The sequence below is a fragment of the Eubalaena glacialis genome, chromosome 20, assembly GCF_028564815.1.
Source record: "Eubalaena glacialis isolate mEubGla1 chromosome 20, mEubGla1.1.hap2.+ XY, whole genome shotgun sequence".
In the NCBI taxonomy this organism is placed as follows: Eukaryota; Metazoa; Chordata; class Mammalia; order Artiodactyla; family Balaenidae; genus Eubalaena; species Eubalaena glacialis.
In genome coordinates, this window is record NC_083735.1 from 31,961,835 (window position 1) to 31,988,915 (window position 27,081).

The 27,081-nt window shown below is 33.9% G+C and overlaps 1 protein-coding gene across 1 annotated transcript in view; it reads right to left on the reverse strand.

Moving 5' to 3' along the window:
* Nucleotides 1-27,081, reverse strand: part of LOC133081386 (disintegrin and metalloproteinase domain-containing protein 5-like) — a 159,307-nt gene that overhangs the window by 20,818 nt on the left and 111,408 nt on the right. The window contains exons 15-18 of the mRNA XM_061177481.1: nucleotides 25,138-25,228; nucleotides 24,290-24,509; nucleotides 8,840-8,926; nucleotides 8,045-8,156 (exon numbers count right to left, since the gene is read on the reverse strand). Coding sequence (XP_061033464.1) covers nucleotides 8,045-8,156; nucleotides 8,840-8,926; nucleotides 24,290-24,509; nucleotides 25,138-25,228 — 510 coding nt within the window. The remainder of the gene's footprint in view (nucleotides 1-8,044; nucleotides 8,157-8,839; nucleotides 8,927-24,289; nucleotides 24,510-25,137; nucleotides 25,229-27,081) is intronic.

A 27,081-nucleotide genomic window follows, 5' to 3' on the forward strand; every position in this document is an offset into this window, starting at 1 on the left:
CCCAGGAACTAACAGCAACATTGTTTTGGTGTCAAGTGAATATAGCATAGATTATCTGCAGTTGCTGTTGCTGTTTTTAACTCTGACTACCGATGTTGCCAATTGTGATCTGTGGTTCACTCTGAGTGATGTGACTTAAGTGTGCAACCTAAGGGTACTGAAATCATTAATGTGAACAGTACATCTTTGACTTAGTCTGTGGATTAACTGTTGTGCTTTGTGTCAAGATAGCACTAATTTTTCATATTGTCAATACTGTGATCTTGTTTTCTAAGAGTTCAGATAATGAAAATCAGAATGATGACAGTACTAACACCAGCATGACCCAGACATCACTGAACAAGAAGGCTAAATGACTGTTCCTAGTGACAGATGGAAGAACATATACAACTAGATTAGATACGTAAGTAACCAAAACATAGCATATTGTACAACATGCCAAAAATAATTCGGACCTAGAAATAAACCATGCATGTATGGTCAATTAATATATAACAAAGGAGCCAAAAATATACAATCTAGAAAGGATAGTCTCTTCAATAAATTGTGTTGGGAAAACTGAACAGCTACATGTAAAAGAGTGAAACTGGACCACTATCTTACACCATACATAAAAATTAACTCAAAATGGATTAGAGAGTTGAATGTAAGACCTGAAACCATAAAACTCCTAGAAGAAAATATAGGCAGTAAACTCCTTGACTTTAATCTTGGTGATGATTTTTTGAATCTGACACCAAAAGCAAAGGTAACTAAAGCAAAAATCAACAAGTAGCAAAACATCAAATGTAAAAGCTACTTCACAGCAAAGGAAACTATCACAAAATGAAAAAACAACCTAGTGAATGGGAGAATATATTTGCAAATCATACTTCTGATAAGGTGTTAATATCCAAAATATACAAAGACCTCATACAACTTAAGAGCAGAACAACAAAAAAAATCCAATTAAAAAATGGGCAGAAGATTTGAATAGACATTTTTCCAAAGAAGACATCCAAATAGCCAACAGGTATATGATAAGATGCTCAACATCACTAATCATTGGGAAAATTCAAATCAAAACCACAATGAGATATTACCTCACACCTGTCAGAATGGCTATTCTCAAAAAGATAAGAAATAACAAGTGTTGGTGAGGATGTAGAGAAAAGGGAACCCTCATGCAGTGTTGGTTGGAATGTAAATTGGGTTAGCCACTATGGAATACAACATGGATGTTCCTCAAAAAATTTAAGAATATAACTACCATATGATCCAGCAATTCGACCTCTGGGTATATACCCAAAGGAAATGAAAACACTAACTTAAAAAGATATATGTACCTCCATGGTCATTGCAGCAGTATTTACAGCAGCCAAAATATGGAAACAATCATCCATCATTCTGACCAAAAAATGTGATATATGTGTATATATATATATATATATATAATGAAATATTATTCAGCCATAAAAAGAATAAAATCTTGCCATTTGCAAGAACATGGATGAGTCTCGAGGGCATTATGCTAAATGAAATAAGTCAGACAGAGTAAGACAAATACCATATGATCTTACATGCAGAATCTAAAAAACAAAACAAAAAACAAGCTCATAGATACAGAGAACAGATTGGTGGTTGCCACACATTAGGGGTGGGGGATGTGCGAATTGGGTGAAGGTGGTCAAAAGGTACAAACTTCCACTTACAAAATAAATACATCATGAGGATTTAATGTACATCATGGTGACTGTAGTAAATAATACAGTATTTTACAGTTTTTTTCTTGTAGTTGATTTCTAATCTCATAGCACTGTGGTCAAAAAAGATGCTTGATATGATTTAAATTTTCTTAAATTTACTGAGGCTTGCTTTGTAGCCCAAGATGTGATCTATCCTGGGAATGCTCCATGCACACATGAAAACAATGTGTATTTTGCTGTTTTCAGATAGAATGATCTATAGATATCAATTAAGTCCATAGGATCTAATGTGTCATTTAAGGTCTGTATTTCCTTATTGATTTTCTGTCTGGATGATCTGTCCATTGGTGTAAGTGGGGTGTTAATGTCCCCCACTATTATTGTGTTACTATCAATTTCTCCTCTTACATCTGTTAACATTTGTCTTATATATTGAGATGTTCCTGTCTTGGGTGCATATATATTTACAATTGTTATATCATCTTCTTAGATTTATCCCTTGATCATTATGTACTGTCCTTCTTTGTCTCTTGTAACAGTCTTTATTGTAAAGTCTATTTTGTCTGATATGAGTATTGCTACTCCAGCTTTCTTTTGATTTCCATTTTCATGGAATAACTTTTTCCATCTCCTCACTTTCATCTGTATGTCTTTAAATCTGAAGTTGGTCTCCTGTAGACAGCATATATATGGGTCTTGTTTTTCTATCCATTCAGCCAGTCTATGTCTTTTGGTTGGAGGATTTAATCCATTTACATTTAAGGTAATTATCAATATATATGTTTTTATTGCCATTTTCTTAATTGTTTTGGGTTTTGTTTTTTTTTTTTGGTCTTTTTCTTCCCTTCCTCTTTTGTCCTCTGCTCTTGCGATTTGATGACTAACTTTACTGTTGTGTTTGGATTCCTTATTCTTTTTGTGTGTGTATCAACTGTAGATCTTCAGTTTAGGGTTACCATGAGGTTTTGATATAGCAGTCTATATATAAACAAGATTGTTTTAAGTTGGCAGTCTTTAAATTTCAAATACATTCCCAATATCCTGCATTTGTACAATCTTCTTCTCACAATTGCCGGTTTTGATATATTTGTGTGCAGATTATTTCCTACATTTACTATATATTTGCCTTTACTGGTGAGCTTTTCCATTCATAAATTTCTTGTTTCTTGTTGTGGCCTTTTCTTTTCCACCTAGAAAAGTTCCTTTAGCATTTATTGCAAAGCTGGTCTGGTAGTGCTGAATTTTCTTAGCTTTTGCTTGTCTGTAAAGCTTTTGATTTCTCTGTCAAATCTGAATGAGAGCCTTGCTGGGTAGAGTATTCTTGGTTGCAGCTTCTTCCCTTTCACCACTTTAAATATATCGTGCCACTCCTTTCTGGCCTGTAGAGTTTCTGCTGAAAAATCAGCTGATAACCTTATGCGAATTCCCTTGCATTTTATTTGTTGCTTTTCCCTTGTTGCTTTTTATATTTCCTCTGTCTTTTATTTTTGTCAGTTTGACTACTATGTGTCTCAGTATGTTCCTCCTTGGGTTTATCCTGCCTGAGAGTCTGCGCTTCCTGACTTGGGTGACTGTTTCCTTTCCCACGTTAGGGAATTTTTCAGCTATTATATCTTCAAATATTTTCTCAGGTCCTTTCTCTCTCTCTTCTCCTCTGGGACTGCTATAATGAGATGCATTTAATGTTGTCCCAGAGGTCTCTTAGACTCTCCTCATTTCTTTTCATTCTGTTTTCTTTATTCTGTTCCATGGCAGTGATTTCCACCATTCTGTCTTCCAGGTAACTTATCCGTTCTTCTGCCCCATTTATTCTGCTATTGATTCCTTCTAGTGTATTTTTCATTCCAGTTATTTTACTGTTCACCTCTGTTTGTTTGTTCTTTAGATTTTCTAGCTCATTGTTAACCATTTCTTGTATCTTCCCAGTCTGTGCCTCCATTCTTTTTCCAAGATTTTAGATCATATTTACTGTCATTACTCTGAATTCTTTTTTGGGTAGATTGCCTATCTCCACTTCACTTAGTTGTTCTTCTGGGGTTTTATCTTGTTCCTTGCTCTGGGACATATTCCTCTGCCATCTCATTTTGTCTAACTTTCTGTGATTGTGGTTTCCGTTCCACAGGTTGCAGGGTTGTCATTCTTCTTGGTTCTGCTGTCTGCCTCCTGGTGGAAGAGGCTGGTCTGAGGGACTTGTGCCAGCTTCCTGATGGGAGAGCCTGGTTCCTGCCCACTGGTGGGTGGAACTGGGTCTTGTCCCTATGGTGGGCAGGGCCATGTCAAGGGGTGTGTTTAGTGGGAAGCTGTGGGCTCAGTAAGACTTTAGGCAACCTGTTCACTGATAGGTGGGGTTATGTTCCCATCCTGTTTGTTGTTTGGCATGAGGCATCCCAGCACTGGAGCCTATAGGCCGTTACGTGGGGCCAGGTCTTGGTGAGAAAATGGCAGCCTCCAGCAGGGCTCATGCCAATGAGTATGCCCCAGAACTACTGCCACCAGTGCCTTTGTCCCTGCAGTGGGCCACAGCCACCCCCGGCCTGCGCAGGAGACCCTCCGATACCAGCAGGTAGGTCTGGTCCAGGCTCTTATGAGGTCACCGCTTTTTCCCTGGGACCTGGTGCACACAGACCTTGTGTATGCCCTCCAAGAGTGGAGGTTCTGTTTCCCCAAGTCCTGTGGAATTACTGTGATCAAACCCCGCTGACCTTCAAAGCCAGATGCTCAGGGGGCTCCTCCTACCAATGACAGACCCCTAGGCTGGGGAGCCTGACATGGGGCTCATAACTTTCACTCCTTTGGGAGAACCTCTGCAATATAATTATTTTCCAGTTTGTGGGTTGCCCACCCGATGGGTATGGGATTTGATTTTATCACTATTGTGCCCCTCCTACCATCTTGTTGTGGCTTTTTCTTTATATTTGGATGTAGGGTATCCTTTTTGGTAGGTTCCAGTATTTTTCTGTTGATGGTTGTTCAACAGTTAGTTGTGATTTTGGTGTTTTTGTGAGAGAGGGTGAGCTAACTAACGTCTTTCTACCCAGCCATCTTGTCTCTGCCTCCTTTTTTTTCCCTTTGTGCTTAGTCTTGTTTCACTCCCTCATAAGGTGCCGAGTGCAGAGGCTTTGCACCCAACACTTCAAACCAGAGTACCCAGTGTGAAACAGCTGTGCCGACATCTCCGCTCGGTGTGCAGAAGCATTCAATAATACAGTGTTGCTTATTTAAAAGTTGCTAAGAGATTAGACCTTAAAAGTTCTCAACACAAGAAAAAAAATTTTGTAACTATGCATGGTGACAGCTGTTACCTAGACTTATTATAGTGATTATTTTCCAAGGTATACAATATCAAATCATTATGTTATACACCTGAAACTAATGTAATGTTATACATCAGTTATATCTCAATAAAAAATATTTGGATTTGGGTATGGTGGAGAAGGAGCTGTGAAAACAACATATGGAGATGGAATCTCAAATGTCTGCAGTGAGACAAACAAGTATTTCTAAGTCAATCATATTTTTCTGTTTCCTAAATGAAAAAAACAAATTGTCTTCCCAAAAGACAGCAATGTTCAAATAAAAATAGCTACCACTGAATTAGTTTGGGTACACCACAAGAACAAAAATGTTTTATCTATTCATTCAGTTTCTTGATTGCTCTACAAAACTGAGTGAAGTTACATTTCCAGATTCATAGATTGCAACTAAAATGCCCAGCGGGAGAAGAAAGTGTTATTTTGATAACATCTGTTGACTCCTCACAGTGAAGTAATGATTCTGTCACATTTTACCAAGTGAATGTGGCAGCAAAATATTGCCCCCAGGTCTTAGGTAATTTGGTTTCCAGAATAGAGTTTCAAATAGGCTTCTGAATTTCTATGAAAATTTTAATAAAACCATATAAAACAAAAAGATTTTTGCTATCTTGCTCAAATACAAACGACTTTGCTCATCTATATGTGTAGTTAGAAGACAGGGCAAATGTAAATTTTTGCAAGTTCCATTCAGTCTATAAATTTCTTAATGAAGAAAAGAAAAAGATCTCACTTGCCAAATGTCCCGTACACCTGGTACACAACACCAAAAGGGGTGTGATTTGTTTTCCTGTGATATAAAGGTTTTCATAATGAAAGTTTCAGTCAGTTTCAGTTTCCTCAAAACTCATAAGCACTTACCAAGAATTTTTTTTTTTAACTTCACAAAATGGAAAGAAATTGCTTCCTTAAACAAGTGTACAAGATGACTGTACTCCTTACTTGCCATAAAAGATATGTTAAAATATTTAAGATGTAAAATCTTATTTTTAGAAGTTTGGACAAGAAGAATGTACTTCTCTAATTTTGAAATTCACGGAGGATGAGAATAGGAAAAAAAAGTGTGTAGTGAAGCAGAAATTTATGTGCTATTTCTCCAAAACAATCTGATGATCTGTGAAGGGGCCATCTGGATTCTAGAAAAGGATGCACTGACTGCACCTGGGTAGTTCTATGATTTGCACAGGTTGTGACAACAACTCATACAATGAAAAAATGACTCATATTTTTGGAAATAAGACTGCTTCAGAACTCAAAAAAATGTAACCAGAAATGGGTAAGCAAGTTAAGAAGGACCTTCTCAGTTCCTTTATTAAAACTGTAATTTATGTGGAATTCAACTTAGATTTCACTAATTAAGATTACTTCTATGCTTTAAAGCATGCTCCCTGAGAAAGAGAGATTTAACGCATGACATCCAATGTGCTTTGGAGTGTATAAAAATGATGGGCCTTATAGACATGGACAGCCTATAAGATGAATTTAAATATGCAAAGGAGCTGATTGACAGAGAGGTGGCCTACTAGAATAAGCCTGTAGAAACAAAGAGAATGAACATTTTTGAAGAGCTGCAAAATAATATTTCCAAGCCTGAAAACCTGCTGTATCTAGTAAATAAGACCCAAGTATCCCATGCTCAAATGCTTTTGTCAAGATACTTAGCTTAATGCCATCACGATGGACTGACACCAGAATTCAGTAAATGTGGGTTTGTTAAAACAGAGCTTCAAGTCAAAATGAATTTTACATTTGATTCTATTCCATTTTGCTACTACTTAAAAGAAGAATGTCTTATAGGCTGTAAGCAGTTCAGAAAAGTATAACTGGAAAATGAAACCAAAAATCAAAAATATGTCTGACTGTATTATGGCACAGAAAGAAGCATGTCAATGTTATTTTCATTAAATATGAGCATATCTTTAATCATTCCTATTATATTTATATTCTTTCTCCTTTCTAAAAGTCCTATGTTTATGTATCTTAAGAATAAACAATAAGATAGCCATGCAAAATTTAAATATCTAGTAAAGAATTTTTAAAAAGAGGTAAAATAAACTGCTGTATCAGAGATTACATTATAAAATTTTCTCATTATAAAGTATTGCTGTTTTTGCTCACATATTTTATTTTTTAATTGGTTGTTCTATAAACTACTATTGATCAGCACTGTTTACTAGTTCTATTGCTGTTTCACTTAAATAAAAGCAATTTATGTAACAAAAGTACACAGTACAGAATAATATACAATTTCAAATAAATGCCTATTCTTTCAACATATTTATGTGAAAATAATAATATATGTGTAGTTGTATATTCTATGTTAAATGATTATGTTTATTTTTTGGTCTGATACACAGTCTGATACAGCTGTGTTTTAGCTGTCTAAAAAGTTACTCACCCTAGGCATGCCTCCCCCTAGTAGTCAAGCTACACATAAGTCTGCCCAGGAGTTCATCATTTAATTGCCCCAAAAGAAAAAGGGTTTGTAAAGGTAGACAGACCTCCTCTTCTCCCAGGTTAGTTTAGGTGGGCTCCAATAACCTTCTGGAACCAGGGACTATCCCCCACCTGTTCCCAGTCTCATCCAGGCCTGCTTGATCTCAAAATACTACTCAGGAACCCTAGGGGGGATATCCTAAAGGGAAATTTCTAAAGATTAGATTGTAGCCCCTAAAATGCAGGAGAAAGGAGTAGCCTTGAAAGATTCTGGTGGCATTAATATTACAATGACTACTAACACCATTTAAAACTAGGAATATATGAGACAATACAAAGTGAATAATCTAAATTAACTAATCAAATTGTATGCACTGGAATTTCTACTTTTAAAATTTCCTACCACTAGGTACTCTTTTTGTTAGACAATGTCAATGTTGATATAGAAAGAAGAGTTCAAACTTAACTGTCTTAGAGTCTTTTAAAATCTTACAAGTAAAGTCAAACCGTATTTGTTGACATTAGTTGCTTTGCTATGTGACTTGGAACCTACAACCGTAATTTATTTTCTTACATATTGTCTTTGATTAATAAAATTTTAAAGACACTAACCAACTTTGCCCCTGTGTCCATCATCAATACTTCCAAAATCTCCTGCCATCGGCTTGCAACGAGGAGGAGCAAACCCCATTTTACAATGGCAATTGTTAAAATTGTTGCAGACCTAGAATAATCAGAAAATAGAACAATTTTTATGTACAAAGATGGTTTTCAATAGAGACCAATTAATATTCTACACATATTCAACAGAGAATTTATTCCAGAGAATTTATTTTAAATAGACAAATTCAACAAATTTTCTCTTGACATTTCCCATACTGTAGAAAGTATATCTGGCTTCTGTTGCCAAATCAATTTTTGCCAAATAAATTCTTTCAACTCTCCCCACAGCCAGACCAAAATATTGTCAATCACCAGTAACATGCCTCTAATTATCATTTACTTCCTAGCTTCACAGAACAGCCCAGACACTAAATTAATGAGTAAGACCAGCAAGAAAATCCTAATGACCTTTATTTACCATTTCCTGCCTTCTCTCTGTAAAAATAAGATCATTTTGGTTAGATGGTAACACATAGTGCTTATAGCACATCCAGTCCACATATTTACCAAACATCTTATACATCCAGAATCATCTTAAATGTTTCTACTTTATCTTCCCTAATAAACAGTTTGGCAAGATTTCTCAAGAAGATAAGATTGAAGTTATAAGTTACAAACTGTTAAATGACACCAAGCAGCATGAAAGTGATCAAAAAAATTATTCAAATGATTTCTTTAAATATCCAAACTGTTTATTGAATTGTTCAAAGCATGTTGCTTAAAATGAAAACTGAAATTACTTACTCCACTTGAATTACAGTCTCTGGTAGGATTGCAGCTCTGAATATCGACATGGTATTTAAGCTCTACACAGTTAAATCTCAGACAATACTGAAACAAAGCAAAAGAAGCAAAAAACAAATTCAGTCAAACCATCAGATTGTGTGCATAGATAATACATAAGAAAAAATTCAAGAAAATTCAAGAATTCGTGTTACCAAGAATTGGCATAAAAATCTAAAACATAAAGTAATAATTGTGACTGCATTGAAATAAATGTGAAATAAGCTATATGCTTTCAGATTGTAAAGATATAGTCTTATATAAAAAGTTGAAACTTTTATTTTCTTACCATCTAGCACCCGAAGTCCTCTTAGAAAGAGAAATATCTGGAAAAATAATTTGATTAGTCCCTTCAGTTTAATAATTATCTGAGAAGCATTTAAAAAATACCCAGGCCTGGGCTCCTCCTGAGACCATTATATTAAAATCTCTGCGGCCAGGGTCCAGGTGATTATCATGTGCAGTCAGGGTTAAGAAGCATCGAGTGGGAGGCTGAGGTATTAAAATCATTGGTATGAGGAGCAAAGGAAGGTAAGTTACTATTCCATATGGGGAAAAAAACGAGGAGAAAGCAAGGGATAACAGGTAATTATATGAGGTAATAGGACAATGAGAGACTCCCATGGGTGAGATGGCTAAAAGGCCTTCTAAGAAAAGGAATGTTTAATGTGTGAATTACATTGTCCTAATTTATGGCATTAAATTGTGTGACCTTTCCCAATTATGCAAAATTTTTCAGTAAAGTCAATACTTTACGAAAGAGTTTTGTTCTTTGGTGAGTTGTGTCTTTGGATCATAATAACAGTGTATGCAGAAAGAAGAGGACCAGAATTCTGAAATAGAGATTTGAGCCAATATCATTTACATTTCAAGGGGAGAGAGATCTCAGGTCTTATTTGTATCTATATGTTTCCAAATGAGCAAGATGTGACAGATACTTGGATTATTTTCTTGTGCTATTATCAAAGAGCATTATATAAAAATAAATTTGAATTTAGCAAGCAAACCTTGAGACTTTCTCTCAAAAGAAATGTACATTTATTTAATTTTCCAGAGTAGCTCTTGGAATTAATAATTTCTAGGATTAATTAGAACATTAAACGGTTGTTAGATATATTGTTTGCTTATAGGATATTAGAACATTCTAAAAACATTCTAAAATTATAGTATGCTATATTATTAATTGTTAATACTGTTTTCTTGTTCTTATGTATAACATAAATGATAACTATAATGTGTTATACTACAGCAGAATATAATATTGTAATAATAGTATTCAATTTAATTAAAACATTCATCTACCAATCAGAAAAAAATCAGAGTTCATTATAAAAAGTTAAAATCAGTGTAAATTTGGAGGTTCTATTGAAACAATGAATACAATTCAAGAAAGCTGTTGCAAAAACATTCCAAAGGAGGAAAAATGCTTGATCCTATAATAACTTACTCATCCCAAACTAGTATTCACATGAGATCTTCAAATGTTAGCTAAAAAATTACTCCCTATAGTGCATGCAAAAGCACTTGATTACATATTGCAGAACATAAAAAATGATCTGTATAAAAATTACTTAAAAGTAATGTTGCTGTTCAAAAGAGGTGTGGAGATCATTAAAAACAAATATTGCTGGAATATTGCTAATATACCTGTTAAAAATTGTCCACACTTGTAAATAGAGAAAATTGGAGAACCACATTTCTTTTCAATGTCATTTTTGAACATTCATTAAAGGACCCATCTAAGGTAAACCTAAAGATTATTTAATTATTTAAGGGAATGTACTTTGTATAACTTGCTAGTCAGTACTGATAAGAGCCTAGATTTTGTGAACTTATATGTTAACATAGTTTTTGTCTGGCCGATATGTAAATGAGTTCTGTCTGATTGAAACGATAACCCAAAATTATGGTTTTATTGCTCTATAGGACATTAGCAGATTTTACTTCAAACGTAACAATTGTATTTCAACGTTCTTTTACCTAATGCCTCTAAAGTAGGGTGATTCCCAAGTGGCATCAAAAATTTAACTTGGCTGATTCTCCATTTCTCTGAGTTTTTTTCTTCTCATTTTGGTTTTTTGTTGCTTTGTTTTTGTTTCTGATTCTTGACCAAGTCAGTAAGTCTGCCCATGATGTGTATATATTTGTAAGTGCTTGTATATATGCATATACACATGTGTATACACATACAATTTTGCTTAGCTTATATATTACAGAATGGTTATACCTTTGGGTTGTATTAATTAACTTGTTTGTTTTTGTCACTTTAAAAAGAAAATGAATGTGACTGTAAGGGACTGTATTAGGTGTGTATGAGTGTTTAGGCTGCTAACTAGCTTCTGTATGAGAGGCAGAAATAAATTATCTACTTCTCACATCTTTCTGAAATATAACTTAATTGGGTTAAAAATTATAATTACTACAATTAGGACATACCAGTAGCAATAATGGCAGAAGACAATTATGTCTCAGGATAATAGGATGTGTAATTGCTTCTCAAAAGACAAAACTGTTTTATCCTAATGCTATATCTGGTAGTTTCAGGACATGAAAGAGGACAGTGAAAGTCAAGGCTTGAATGAACACGGAAAATTATAGACATTTTGTGCAAAGTAACCTTGGTTTTGTTGATAATACCTATGCACAAGAAAATAATGAGTCTGAAAAAAATTTAGCAACAATTGTTCAATTTTGGTGGGGTCATTCATAAGATAATTTAAAAAATATGCTTGTGAATACCGTAGAGCCTCATACTATATTGATGCAAAATTAGAATTTGGGTTTTTAAAAATTGCATACATGGAAATTGCTTGTGAAGTACTTAATTTGCTCTTAACAGTGGTAGTACAAGGTTTTTGTTTACTTTCTATAAATTTACCTGGATGGCAGAGATTCAATATTTCACCAGAATAATTTTCTGTGCTTTGTATTATGTAAATGGTTATTTTTAAAAACCTCCCCATTTTTTGAAAGAGCTAAAGTTTCCTATAATTTTACTACTTTTTCCTATTTTATGTAAGCTCTTGCACTGTCACTTTGATTAACAGGGAGTTAAGCAATTTTTACTAGATACCAATAATTCTTTTTAATTAAGTAACCATACCACCTTGGACAAGTCTGGTGATTTTACCTTACCAAGGTCAGAGTCTAAAGTCAAAAATATGTTTTTTCTTCGTGATTTTATTAATACCTAAAACTATCTTTGAGATTTCTGAGATTGCCATCAGAAAATAACAGATTTGTTCCCTTATCTCATAAATATAAGAATGCTAGAAATAATTACAATTTGTTTGGTATTCTCCATTATTTATTTATTTTTGTAAGATATTAATTTTTAATGAAAACTCATCATATTGTAATGCCTTTTTACAAAATAAGAGAAACTATTGTTCCTAATTGCAGTTGGGAAGAATTTTACAATATCTTTCTTTTTTTAATCCATTTTTAAATTTAAGTAGTTAATTTACAATGTTGTGTTAGTTTCAGGTGTACAGCAAAGTGATTCAGATATATATATGTTTTCTTTTTCACGTTCTTTTCCATTATAGGTTGTTACAAGACCTTGAATATAGTTCCCTGTGCTATACAGTAGGTCCTTGTTGTGTACCTAGTTTATACATAGTAGTGTGTATACTGTAATCCCAAACTCCTAATTTATGATATTCTCCATTATTTCCTAATAGATAGCAATGCAAGAGTTGCATAGGAAGAACTGTCAAAGAAATTCAGCCAGCCTTCCCTAGGTTAATTTTAAATGTTATTAATATAAGCATAACTAACATTCTCAGCATAAATGTTTCATATATTGTACATGTTACAAGAATAGATTGAATGCTTGTAGAAAATCAAGTCCACTTATCTTCATAATATTTTCTTATCCTCAAGAGAAACTTTGATCAAACTCTTAATAAATAGTTATTATCACACCCCTGTCTGCAAAATAAGAGATTTTGCTTTTCTCCATTCTCATACTATTGATGACTCTAATAAATGAATCATTCAAGCTTTTCAGGCTTTTGATCAACTGGTAGTTTGTGCTTTTCTCTAATGTTTACCTAAAGTTTCTGCTTTCAGGTACAGGATAGAAACTAGGTCTTCACTGACATGTAGAAAGGATCATATCAGGTATTCTAAACTATTTGAATTCAAGAACTAGACTCACAGGTACAGGATATAGTGCTTAAGCTGATACTGAGTAGACAATTTCAGAACACACCAAATGGCTGAATCAGGCTTTATTGGAATCCTTTATATCCAGGAACATAATGCCATATGAAAGCAAACTGCTAACTCAAGATCCAGGGGAATAAGAATCAGTTATATAGGGTTAAATTAAATAATGAGAAAAATTAACTGTGGTTATACATTTCTGATGATATAACAGAAAGCCCTTTTTCTTTCTTCTTGATGCATTTCTAATCCTCAGTTTATTAGCTATGCTTTTATAAACTGAAATGAAACATTTTAAAACTAGGAACTGGTTCTCACTAGTGCCCTCAAATTCAGAAACAATACATTTACTGTTCCTTCACTTTTTATGGCAATGCAATTATTTATAGGCTCAATAATGGTCCACCATTACCCTCCTACCATAAATAACTAGAAAACTAGACAAATTATAGAAAACAACTATTTTTACACATTGGACTACAGGCAGAACAAGACTATGATCTCTGAGAAAAAAATAAAAAACAAATGAGGTGAGCCCTCCTATTTTCCAGGCTCTTTGCTTGGAGGCAATTTCCTGACTAAGGTGTAGTGAGGAGGAACCCAAACACAGTCGGGAAATCTTGTTGAGTAAAGGAGATGGAGATTCAAGTATGTGAAGGTTAGGAGGCTGTGGAACCTAGAATTTGCTGGGAAGACTATTCTAGAGGAGGGAACTACAAATGAAAGAGTTCTATAAACCTACATAGGAACTGCCTTCTGTCTTTGGCTGAATACAATCTGCGCCTGCACAGGGCTAACATCCATAAGACTGAACAAGAACTACTTCCAGAGAAAAAAGATTAGCAAGGAACTATAAGATGAATAGTTCCTGAAATCACACAACCTGGCAATCATACAAGGTCCTCTCAGCCTGAATGTACAGGCCATGTTGAATGCACAGAATATTCAATAGAGACCATAGAAGGGTCACAACTCAGAACTGGGGCAAATTTAGCCTAAAGTAAAATTTAGACCCTAAAAAATTTACTCTATGCTTTCAAAGAACTTAACAACAAGTCTTGAAAGGTTTAAAATGATCTGCAAGTTCTACCCAGTAAAGAATTGAAGGTAATGATCAAAGAACTCAGGAGAAGATTGGAAGAAAAAAGTGAAAAGTTAGAAGTTTCTAAAAAAGAGTTAGAAAATATAAGGAACAACCAAACAGAGATGAAGAATACAATAACTGAAATAGAAAACACACTAGAAGAAATCAATTATAGACTAATTGATACAGAGGAATGGATCAGTGAGCTGGAAGACAGAGTAGTGGAAATCACTGATGCTGAAAAGAAAAAAGAATAAGAGGAAATGAGGAGAGTTTAAGAGACCTCGGGTACAATATTCTGTGCACTAATATTCATTTTATAGAGATCTCGGAAGGAGAAGAGAGAGGGAAAGGGACTGAAAACATATTTAAAAACGTAATAGTTGAAAAAAATCCCTAACCTGTAAAAGGAAGCAGACATCCAAGCACAGGAAGCAGAGAAAGTTCCAAATAGGATCAACCCAAAGAGGACTACACCAAGACACACTGTAGTGAAAATGGCAAAAATTAAAGACAAAGAGAGAATATTAAAAGCAAAAAGGGGAAAGCAACAAATTATATACATGAGAACTCCCATAAGGCTATTAGCTGACTTTTCAGCAGAAACTTTGCAGGTCAGAAGTGGGTGGCACAATATTTTTAAAGTGATGAAAGGAAAAAAACGACAACCAACAATACTCTAGCTGGCAAGGATTTCATTCAGATTTGATGGCAAGATCAACAGTTTTACAGGCAAGCAAAAGCTAAAAGAGTTCAACATCAGCAAGCCACCTTTACAAAAAATGTTAAAGGGACTTCTCTAAGTGAAAAAGAAAAGGCCACAACTAGAAACATGAAAATTACAAAACAAAAAATCTCACTGGTTAATGAAAATATATAGTAATGGTAGTAAATCAACCACATATTTATCTACATGGAAGGTTAAAAGACAAAAATAGTAAAGTCACTTATATCCACAATGAATAGTAAAGGGATATGCAAAACAAAAATATGTGAAATATGATGTCAAAATGTGGGGGAAGGGGAGTAAAATGCAGGATTGTTAAAATGTGGTTGAACTTCAGAAATCAGCAATTTAAAATTATATATATATATAGTTTTATATAAACTTCATGTTAACCACAAACCAAAAGTCTATAATAGATACACACACACAAAAAAAGATAATGAGTGTGCAAACATAACATTAACTATAGTCATTAAATCAGAAGGTAAGAGAGCAAAAAGAGAAAGTAACAAAAAAGAGAAGTACAAAAACCCCAAAACAAATAATAAAATAGCAATAAGTACATGACTATCAATAATTACTTTAAAGGAAAGTGGACTAAATGTTCCAATCAAAAGACATAGAGTAGCTAAATGAATACAGAAACAAGGTCATATATGTGCTGCCTACAAGGGACTCACTTCAGAGCTAAAGACACACACGGACTGACTGTGAGGGAATAAAAAAGGGTATTCCATACAAATGGAAACAAAAAGAAAGCCAGGATAGCAATAATTATATCAGACAAAATAGACTTTAAAATAAAGACTGTTACAAGAAACAGAGTTGATAATATAAATGATGACAATGATAAAGGGATTAGCAAAAGAAGAAGATATGAAAACCTTTAAATATGCATGCACCCAACATAGAAGCAATTAAACACATAAAGCAAATATTAACAGACATAAAGGGAGAAATTGACAGTAACACAATAATAGTGGGGGACTTTAACTCCCCACTTACAAAAATGAACAGATCATACTGACAGAAAATCAGTAAGGAAACACTGGCCTTAAATAACACATTAAACCAAAGAGACTTCATAGATATATATAGAACATTCCATCTAAAGCAGTAGAATACACATTCTTTTCAAGTGCACAGGGAACATTCTCCAGGAAAGATCACATGCTAGGCCACAAAACAAGTCCAGGTAAATTTAGTTGAAATCATATAAAACATCTTTTCTGACCACAAGGTGATTGAGACTAGAAATTAACTATGAGGAAAAAAAAAAAAGTGGAGCCTGAATAATATGCTACACAACAAAAATGGATCACTGAAGAAATCAAAGAAGAAATTTTAAATGCCTGGAGACAATGAAAATTAAAACACTATAATTGAAAATCCATGGGATGCAGCAAAGGTAGTTCTAAGAAGGAAGATTATAATGATACAAGCATACCTCAGGAGACAAGAAAAATCTCAAACAACTTAAACTTACTTAACAACTTAACAACTTAACTTAAACAAGTTAAATAAACTCCTTTAGTTACTTAAAGGAACTAGAAAAAGAAGAACAAACAAAATCCAAAGCTATTAGAAGGAGTGAAATCATAAAGATCAGAGCCGAAATAACTAAAATAAGGACAAAAAAAAAAAAAACATAATAGAAGAAACCAATGAAACAAGAGCTGGTTCCTTGAAAAAGAAACAAAATTAATAAACCTTTGGCCAGACCCATCAAGAAAAAGAAGAGAGAGGGCCCAAATCAATAATACCAGAAATGGAAAAAAAAGTTACAACTAATACAACAGAAATACAAAGGATCATAAAAGATATTCCAAAAATTATATGACAATGAAATGGACAAAGTCCTAGAAATGTACAATTTCCCAAGACTGAGTAAGGGGTAAAAACAAAATCTGAACAGACCAATTACCAGTATGAAACAGAATCAGTAATTTAAAAACACTCCTAACAAACAAAAGTCCAGGACTAGATGGATTCACAGTAAAATTCTACCAAACATTTGGAAGAGAGTTAACAGCTATTCTTCTCAAGTTATTCTAAGAAATTGCAGAGAAAGAAATGTATCCAAAATCATTCTAAGAGGCCAGTATCACCCTGATACCAAAACCAGACCAAGATATCACACACGAAAAAGAAAATTACAAGGAAATATCACTGACAAACATAGATGCAAAAATCCTCAATAAAATATTAGGAAACCAAATCCAACAATATATGAAAAGGATCATACACCATGATGCAGTGGGAATGTATTCCAGAGATACACAAATGGTTCAGTACCCACAATTCAATCAATGTGATACACATATTAACAAATTTAAGAGTAAAAATTATATGATTATCTCAATACATGCAGAAAAATCTATTGGCAAAATTCAATGTCACTTATAATACAAACTCTCAACAAAGTGAGAATAGAAGGAATATACCTCAATTTAATAAGGAACATACATGTTAATTCCATAGCTAACATCATACTCAATGGTGAAAAGCTCAAAGCATTTCCTCTAAGATCAGGAACAAGACAAGAATGCCCCCTCTCACCACTTTTATTCACCATAGTATTGTAAGTCCTAGCCAGCACAATCAGACAAGAAAAAAATAAAAGAATTCCAAATTGAAAAGGAAGAAATAAAACTGTCACTGTTTGCAGATGACATGATATTATGTATAGGAAATCCTAAAAATACCGCAAAAACTATTAAAGCTAATTCAGTAAAGATGCATGATACAAAACTAATATACAGAACTCTGCTCCATTTCTATACACTATCAGAGAATTTTTTTTCAAAATTCCAATTTCAGTTGCATCAAAATAATACAATACCTAGGAATAAATCTAACTAAGGAGGTAAAAGACCAGTACTTAGAAAACTGTAAGACACTGATGAAAGTAACTGAAGACAATACAAACAGATGGAAAGATGTACTGTGTTCATAGATTGGAAGAATATTGTTAAAACGTCCATACTACCTAAAGCAATCTACAGATTTAATGCAATCCCTATCAAGATACCCATGACATATTTTCACTGAAATAGAACAAATAATTCTAAAATTTATATGGAACCACAAAAGACCCCAAATAGCCAAAACAATCTTGAGAAAAAGAACAAAGCAGGATGTGTAACTCTCCCTGATTTCACACTATATCACAAAGTGACAGTAATCAAAACAATATGGTACTGGCATAAAAAAAGACACACAGATCAATGGACCCATATAGAGAGCCTAGAAGTAAACCAACACACTTATGGTGAATTAATCTATCACAAAGGAAGCAAGAATAGACAATGGTAAAAAGACATCAATAAGTGATGCTGGGAAAACTGGACAGCTACATGTAAAATAATTAATTTAGAACATTTTCTCACCCCATAGACAAAAAATAAACTGAAAATGGATTAAATACCAAAATGTAAGACTGGAAACCATAAAACTTCTTGAAGAAAACATAAAAGAATGCTCTTTGTCATAAATTGTAGCAATAATTTTTTTTGGTCTGTAACCTAAGGCAAAGGAAACAAAAGCAAAAATAAACAAACAGGACCTAATTAAACTCAAAAGCTTTTGCACAGCAAGGAAACCATTGACAAAATGAAGAAAACCTACTGAATGGGAGAAAATATTTACAAATGATATGACCAACAAGGGGTTAATATGCAAAATATATAAACAGCTCATACAACTCAATATCAAAAACCCAAACTACTCAATTAAAAACTGAACAGAAGACCTGAATAGACATTTTTCCCAGGAAGACATACAGAAGGCAAACAGGCACATAAAAAGATGCTGAAAATTCATAATCATCAGTTGTAACTTGTCCTTTTTCAATTTTAATTTTATTGACTTGAGTCCTCTGCTTTTTTTTCTTGATGAGTCTGGCTAAAGGTTTATCAATTTTGTTTAACTTCTCAAAGAACCAACTTGTAGTTTCATTGATCTTAGCTATTTTTTTCTTTGTCTCTATTTCATTTATTTCTGCTCTGATCTTTATGATTTCTTTCCTTCTACTAACTTTGGGTTTTGTTTGTTCTTCTTTCTCTAATTCCTTTAGGTGTAAGGTTAGATTGTTTATTTGAGATTTTTCTTGTTTCTTGAGGTAGGTTTGTATTGCTATAAACTTCCCTCTTAGAACTGCTTTTGCTGCATCCCATAGGTTTTGAATCATCATGTTTTCATTGTAATTTGTCTCTAGGTATTTTTTGATTTCCTCTTTGATTTCTTCAGTGATCTCTTGGTTATTTAGTAGCATATTGTTTAGCCTCCATGTGTTTGTATTTTTTACAGTTTTTTTTCCTGTAATTGATATCTAGTCTCATAGCATTGTGGTCGGAAAAGATGCTTGATATGATTTCGATTTTCTTAAATTTACTGAGGTTTGCTTTGTGACCCAAGGTATGGTCTATCCTGGAGAATGTTCCATGAGCACTTGAGAAGAAAGTGTATTCTGTTGCTTTCAAATGGAATGTCCTATAAATATCAATTAAGTCCCTTTGGTCTATGTGTCATTTAAGGTCTGTGTCTTTATTGGTTTTCTGTCTGGATGATCTGTCCATTGATGAAAGTGGGGTGTTAAAATCCCCCACTATCATTGTATTATTGTCGATTTCTCCTTTTATGGCTGTTAGCATTTGCCTTATATATTGAGGTGCTCCTATGTTGGCTGCATATATATTTACAATTGTTATATCTTCTTCTTGGATTTATCCCTTGATCATTAGGTACTGTCCCTGCTTTGCCTCTTGTAACATTCTGTATTTTAAAATCTATTTCATCTGGTATGAATATTGCTACACCAGCTTTCTTTTGATTTCCATTTCCATGGATTATCTTTTTCCATCCCCTCACTTTCAGTCTGTATGTGTCCTTAGATCTGAAGTGGGTCTCTTGTAGACAGCATATATATAGGTTTTGTTTTTATATCTATTCAGCCATTCTAGGTCTTTTGGTTGGAGTATTTAATACATTTATATTTAAGGTAATTATTGATATGTATGTTTTTATTGCCATTTTTTAACTATTTTGGTTTTTTTGGGGGGGTCTTTTTTCTCCCTTTGTCTTTTGCTCTCATGTTGTGATTTGATGTCTATCTTTAGTGATGTGCTTAGATTGCTTTTTCTTTTTTGTCTGTGTATCTACTGTAGATTTTTGTTGTGTGGTTCCCATGAGGTTTCGATATAGCAGTCTATATGTATACCAGACTGTTTCAAGTTGTTGATCTCTTAGTTTCAAATGCACTTCCAATATCCTGTATTTGTACTCTCCTCTTCTCACAATTGCTTGTTTTGATATCATATTTGTGTGTGGATGAATTCCTACCTTTACTTTATGTTTGCCTTTAATGGTGAGCTTTTCCATTCATAATATTCTTTTCTTGTTGTGGCCTTTTCTTTTCTGCCTAGAGAATTTCCTTTAGGATTTTTTGTAATGCTGGTTTGGTGGTGCTGAATTCTCTTAGCTTTTGCTTGTCTGGAAAGCTTTTGATTTTTCCATCAAATCTGAATGAGAGCCTTGTTGGGTAGTGTATTCTTGGTTGTAGGCTTTTCCCTTTCATCATTTAAAATATGCAGAGCCATTCCCTTCTGGCCTGCAGAGTTTCTGCTGAAAAATCAGCTGATAGCCTTATCAGGGTTCCCTTGTGTGTTATTTGTTGATTTTCCCTTGTGGCTTTTAATATTTTTTCTTGTCTTTAATTTTTATTTGTTTCATTAATATGTGTCTCAGTGTGTTAATCCTTGGGTTTCTCTTGTATGGGAGTCTCTGCATTTCCTGGACTTGAGTGACTGTTTCCTTCCTCATGTTAGAGAATTTTTGGCTATAATCTCTTCAAAAATATTCTCAGGCCCTTTCTCTCTCTCTTCTCCTCCTGGGACCCCTTTAATGCAAATGTTGGTGCATTTAATGTTGTGTCAGAGGTCTCTTAGACTGCCCTCATTTCTTTTCATTCTTTTTTCTTTATTCTGTCTTTAGGCAGTGATTTCTACCATTCTGTCTTCCAGCTCTCTTATTCGTTTTTCTGCCTCAGTTACTCTGCTATTGATTCCTTCTAGTGTATTTTTCATTTCACTTATTGTATTGTTCATGTCAATTATTGTATTGTTCATCTGTTCTTTAAATCTTCTAGCTCTTTGTTAAACATCTCTTGTAATTTCTTGGTCTGTCCCTCCATTCTTTTTCTGAGATCCTGGATCATCTTTACTATCATTACTCTGAATTCTTTTTCAGGTAGTTTGTCTATCTCCACTTCATTTAGTTGTTCTTGTGGGGTTTTATCTTGCTCCTTTGTCTGGAACATTTTTCTCTGCTGTCTCCTTTAGTCTAGAAATACACCCACACACCTATGGTCAATTAATCTATGACAAATGAGGCAAGAATATACAATGGAAAAAAGACAGTCTTTTCAATTAGTGGTGTTGGTAAAACTGGACAGCTACATGTAAAAGAATGAAATTAGAACATTCTTTAACATCATACACAAAAATAAACTCAAAATGGATTAAAGTCCTAAATATAAGACCAGATACTATAAAACTCTTAGAGGAAAACATAGGCAGAACACTCTTTGACATAAATCAGAGCAAAATATTTTTTGAGCCCTCTCCTAGAGTAATGGAAATAAAAACAAAAATAAACAAATGGGACCTAATTAAACTTAAATGCTTGTGCACTGCAAAGGAAACCATAAACAAAATGAAAAGACAACCCACAGAATGGGAGAAAATATTTACAAACAAAGCTACCAACGAGGGATTAATCTCCAAAATATACAAACACCTCATGCAGCTCTATGTCAAAAAAACAAACAACCCAATAAAAAATGGACAGAATATCTAAATAGACATTTCTCCAAAGAAAACATACAGATGGCCAAAAAGCACATGAAAAGATGCTCAACATCACTAATTATCAGAGAAATGCAAATCAAAACTACAAAAGGTATCACCTCACACCGGTCAGAATGGCCATCAACAAAAAGTCTACAAACAATAAATTCTGGAGATGGTGTGGAGAAAAGGGAACCCTCCTACACTGTTGGTGGGAAGGTAAATTGGTACAACCACTGTGGAGAACAGTATGCAGGTTACTTAAAAAATGAAAAGTAGAACTACCATATGATCCAGCAATCCCATTCCTGGGCATATATCCAGAGAAAACCATAATCCGAAAGGATACATGTACCCCAATGTTCACTGCAGCACTATTTACAATAGCCAAGATTTGGATGCAACCTAAATGTCCATCTAGAGAAAAATGGATAAAGAAGATGTAGTACATATATACAATGGACTATTACTCAGCCATAAAAAGGAATGAAACAATGCCATCTGCAGCAACATGGATGGACCTAGAGAATTTTCATATTAAGTGAACTAAGTCAGACAGAGAAAGATAACTATCATATGATATCACTCACATGTCTAATCTAATTTTTAAAATGAAACAAGTTCTTATTTACAAAACAGAAACAGACTTACAGGTATCAAAACCAAAGTTATGGTTACCAAAGGGGAAACATGGGGGGGAGGGATAAGTCAGGAGCTTGGGATAAATATACACACACTACTATATATAAGATAGAAAACCAGCAAGGATCTGCAGTGTAGCACAGGGAACTCTACTCAATATTCTGGGAAAAGCTATACAAGAAAAGAATCTAAGAAAAGAATGAGTATATGTACATGTATAACTGAATCAATTTGCTGTACACCTGAAATTAACACAACATTGTAAATCAACTATACTCCAATAAAATTAAAATTAAAAAATAAATGTAAAAAATTGTTAATGATCAGAGAAATGCAAATCAAAACCACAATGAGATTATCACCTCACACCTATCAAATATTTATCATCAAAAGTCTACAAATAATAAATGCTGGAGAGGGTATGGAGAAAAGGAAACCATAGTGCACTGTTGGTGGGAATGTATTTTGCTATAGCCACTGTGGAAAACAGTATGGCGGTTCTTCAAAAAACTAAAAATAGAATTACCATGTGATCCATCAATTCCATACCTAAATATATATCCAAAGAAAATGAAAACACTAATTCAAAAAGATATATGCACCCCAATGTTCATAGCAGCATTATTTATAATAGCCAAGATATAGAAGTAACCTAAGTGTCCATCAACAGATGAATGGATAAAGAAGATGTGGTATATATATACAATAGAGTATTACTCAGCCATAAATACAAATGAAATTTTGCCTTTTGTGACAACATGGATGGACCTTGAGGGTATTACGCTTAATGAAATAAGTCAGAAAGAGAAAGACAAATACTATATATTATCACATATATGGAACCTAAAATATGAAATGAGTGAACATAACAAAACAGAAACAGGTATAGAAAACAAACTAGTGGTTACCAGTGGGGATAGGGAAGTGGGGAGGGGAAAGAGAGGCACAGGTGATTAAGAATATATATAAAATAAATAAACTACAAGTATATATTGTACAGCAAAGGGACTATAACCAATATTTTATAATAACTTTAGAGTATAATCTATAAAAATGTTGAATCACTCTGTTGCATACCTGAAACTTTTATAATATCATAAATCAACTATACCTCAATAAAAAACGTATGTAGATCCCGAGCCCTCAATAAGATGGAGCATAACTTCCTACTTTTTAAGTCTGGTATATACATAGTGACTTTTTTCAATTAAGTGCAATATGGAAAGGGGGGAAAAGAGTAATTTTACAGTGAGAAATCTGGAAACATTACCTCAGCCAGGTAATCAAGGTTAACGTCAACATGCACATATACTTAATATGATGAAAGGGCACTTTACCTGTGCATTTTCCTCCCAAGAACACATAAACCCAATTTAATCACAAGAAAAACATTACACAAATCCAAATTGAGGGACATTCTACAGAATATAAACCAGTTCTACTCCAAAGTGTCAAGGCCATCAAAAACAAGGAAATTTTGAGAAATTGTCAAGAGGAGCTTAAGGACACACATTTAATAAATGTCCTGTGGTATTCTGAGTGGAATCCTGCAAAAGGATACTAGGTAAAAGCCAAGGAAATCTGAATGAAGCATGGAATTCAGTTAAAAATAATGTATCAACATTGCTTCATAGATTAGAGCAAATGTACCATACTGTTGTTAGATGTTAATAATAGGGGTGTTGCTTAGGGGTGGTGTATTCAATATGGGCAACAGGGAAATCTGGGGGGCAATAGCATGGTCTAAAACTGAATGTGGTGATGGTTGTGCAACTCTATAAATTAATCAAAAGCAATGAATTGTACACTTACCATGGGTGAATTTTATGGCAAATGATACCTCAATAAGGCTGTTTTAAAATGCATTGGTTGGTATATTGGCAAAATGAGTATAAGCATAAAAAATAATTTTTAAAACACTTAAAATTTTTAGTTATAATTACCATTTCAGGACCACATATAGTGCCATCTTCTACAAATGTTTGATCTCTGTCTTCAGGTCTTTCAACTGTGGTCAGCGTATCTCTAGGTGTCCTCTCTGAGTTTAGAAATGTTGATGTACACATGTCATCTCGTACATGTGTATAAATCACAGATAAATTTGCACGTGTTACTAAAGCTTTGTGAGGCCAGGTACAAACTAATTTTCCACATAACATATTGCTAGAAGCATAACGAAGAAGAAAAGTTTCTTATTATTTACAGAAATAATGTAGATTGCTGATATAGCTAAATTTTTAAAGTATTTTACTAACTTGAATCCATATTTCAAAAATTTTCTCTAAGTAAATTTTTTTGAGCACACTGACTCATGTATGATGTGGCTCTTTTTGTTTTGTGCAGAAATGTAGCAAGGGAAAAATTAATCATTTTTGCAATCTGACAGCCATGATCTGTTCTATACTAGCTTCTGAAATTTGAGCAAATGATCATTGGTCTTTGATTTTTTTCATTAGTACAATGGGATAAATAATTCTAACTACAAATATTTGATGTATATAAATATATATTTATAATATATAGCATAAATATATAATGAATATAAAGGACCTAACACAATGCCTACCTCATCCCATCAATAAACACAGGTGATTTTTATGGTCATTATTCTAACATTATAGGTACTGAACACATGTTGTTTGTAGGAAATAGGTAATATTGTTCAGCTCAGATCATGAAACAGAGAAAACTTGTTATAAAATGGCATCTCAGCTTGTACATAATATGTTCCAGAATCTTAGCAATATACAACCTACATTCCAAACAAAATTATAATTTTCTAAATACATACGGGTAATTACAAAAGTTTCGGCCACAGTTTCCAAATTTATCTCCTCTTGAATTTATTTCATCAAAACAGGCAAATGAAGCACCTCTAGATGCTAAAAGAAAAAAAGAAACTTAAGTAAGTAAATTACAACACACAATTCCAATCATCATGATAGAAACAATAGACTCAGTCTGGAAATTATAATGTTATCCCTTCGAAGGTTTATAATTACCTCGCATTAAAAAGTTGCTGGGGATAGATCAAGATTAAGTACACAAAGAGCAGCATTACTCAAATGGCTACATACTATTAGAAAAATAAGCAGTCATTGCCTCTCTATTCCTCTAAACTGTTAATGTTCTGCCTTAGTTACCTACCGAATGTGAAAATAAAGTTTGCTCTTACTACAAAAAAAAAGAGGAAAGAGATGGGATTTATAATGCAATACTGATAAGAAGCCCAGGAGTATTTGATTTAACTCTTCCTATTCCATACTAGAGTCCTCAGCTGTGTTCCCTAGTATCCTAACAATCACTAAACAAGAACTATTGAATTTTAAAATTAGGAAGGATGTGAATGTTCATCTACTTTGGCCATTTAAAATAGTTATATCTAATTTTAAGATCATGAAAACTTAAAAGATATTTAAAGCTGCCCCATCACTTTGACTTGATGATTTAGAGGTGGGTAGTGTTGCTCATTTTAATCACATGTAATAAGAACTGAGATCTTTTGTTGTCACTACTTTTAATTGACAAGGGAATTCTCCTTAGCAATTTCACAGATTTTTATAGTTGGAGAACATGATCTATAAACTTCACTCTCTCTCCTGAAAGACACAATCCGTACATATACAATATGCTACAAAAGAGGCCAAAACAGATTTGTGAGAAGAATCCACCATAATTAGCAATTCTCTTTTGAAAACACCAGCTCCTCAACTCACCGGTAAGTACTTAGCTTCTGATTGATTTGCTGCAGTCAAAATACTGATTTGATTAAATTTAATTTAAACTTCCCAACTCCCCCAGATTCTATACAGGGCCAACATTAAAATGATGCAAAATTTATGGTGACCTTTTCTTCAAATGTGCAGACACCTATGCAGGTCTACAGGGATCATGAAAAATATGACACAACCAAAAGAACATAATAAACCTCCAGAAAATGGCCCCAAAGAAGTAGAAGTCCAGGAAATGTCTAACAGGTAATTCAAAATAATTGTTCTAAAGATGCTCAGAAAATTACAAAAGAAAACAGGTAAACAATTTAATGATACAGAGAAAATAATACAAGGATGAATTAAGAGGTTCAGTAAAGAGGTAGAAAACATTTAAAAAAACAAATTTTGGAGATGAATAAATACAATGACTAACTGAAGAATTCAATAGAGCTTCACTAGCAGACTTGAACAAGTAAAAGAGAGAATAAATGACCTAGGAGACGGATCAATTAAAATGACCCAGGAATGTGGATCAAGATGGCAGAGTAGGAGGACCCTGAGCTCACCTCCCTCATGAACATATCAAAATTACAACTACTTAGAGTGTTACTCTCACTGACAGTGACCTGAAGACTAGCAGAATGACTCTTCTAAAACCAAGGCTGTAAAGAAAGAACCACATGGAGTCTAGCAGGAGGGGAAGAGAAGTGAGCTAGTAGGGTCCCAGTCCACTACTAGGTGACCCAGAAAAGGAGGGGGAAATCACAGCCTCAGGGATCCTCCCTGGGTAACAATGGGTTTGAGTCACATATTAAGCATCCCAGCCCTGGGGTGTGACACGTGGGAGAAAAGCTCCCTTACTTGGTTTGATAAACAGTGGGACTTCCAGAGAGCTGTAAGAAAATGAGACTCTACTCCTTCTATTTTTTATTTTTTTTATTGGGGTATAGTTGTTGGGAGACTTTACTCTTAAAGAGTGATACACAGACTGGCTTACTCCCAGTTCCAGCACAGAAGCAGCA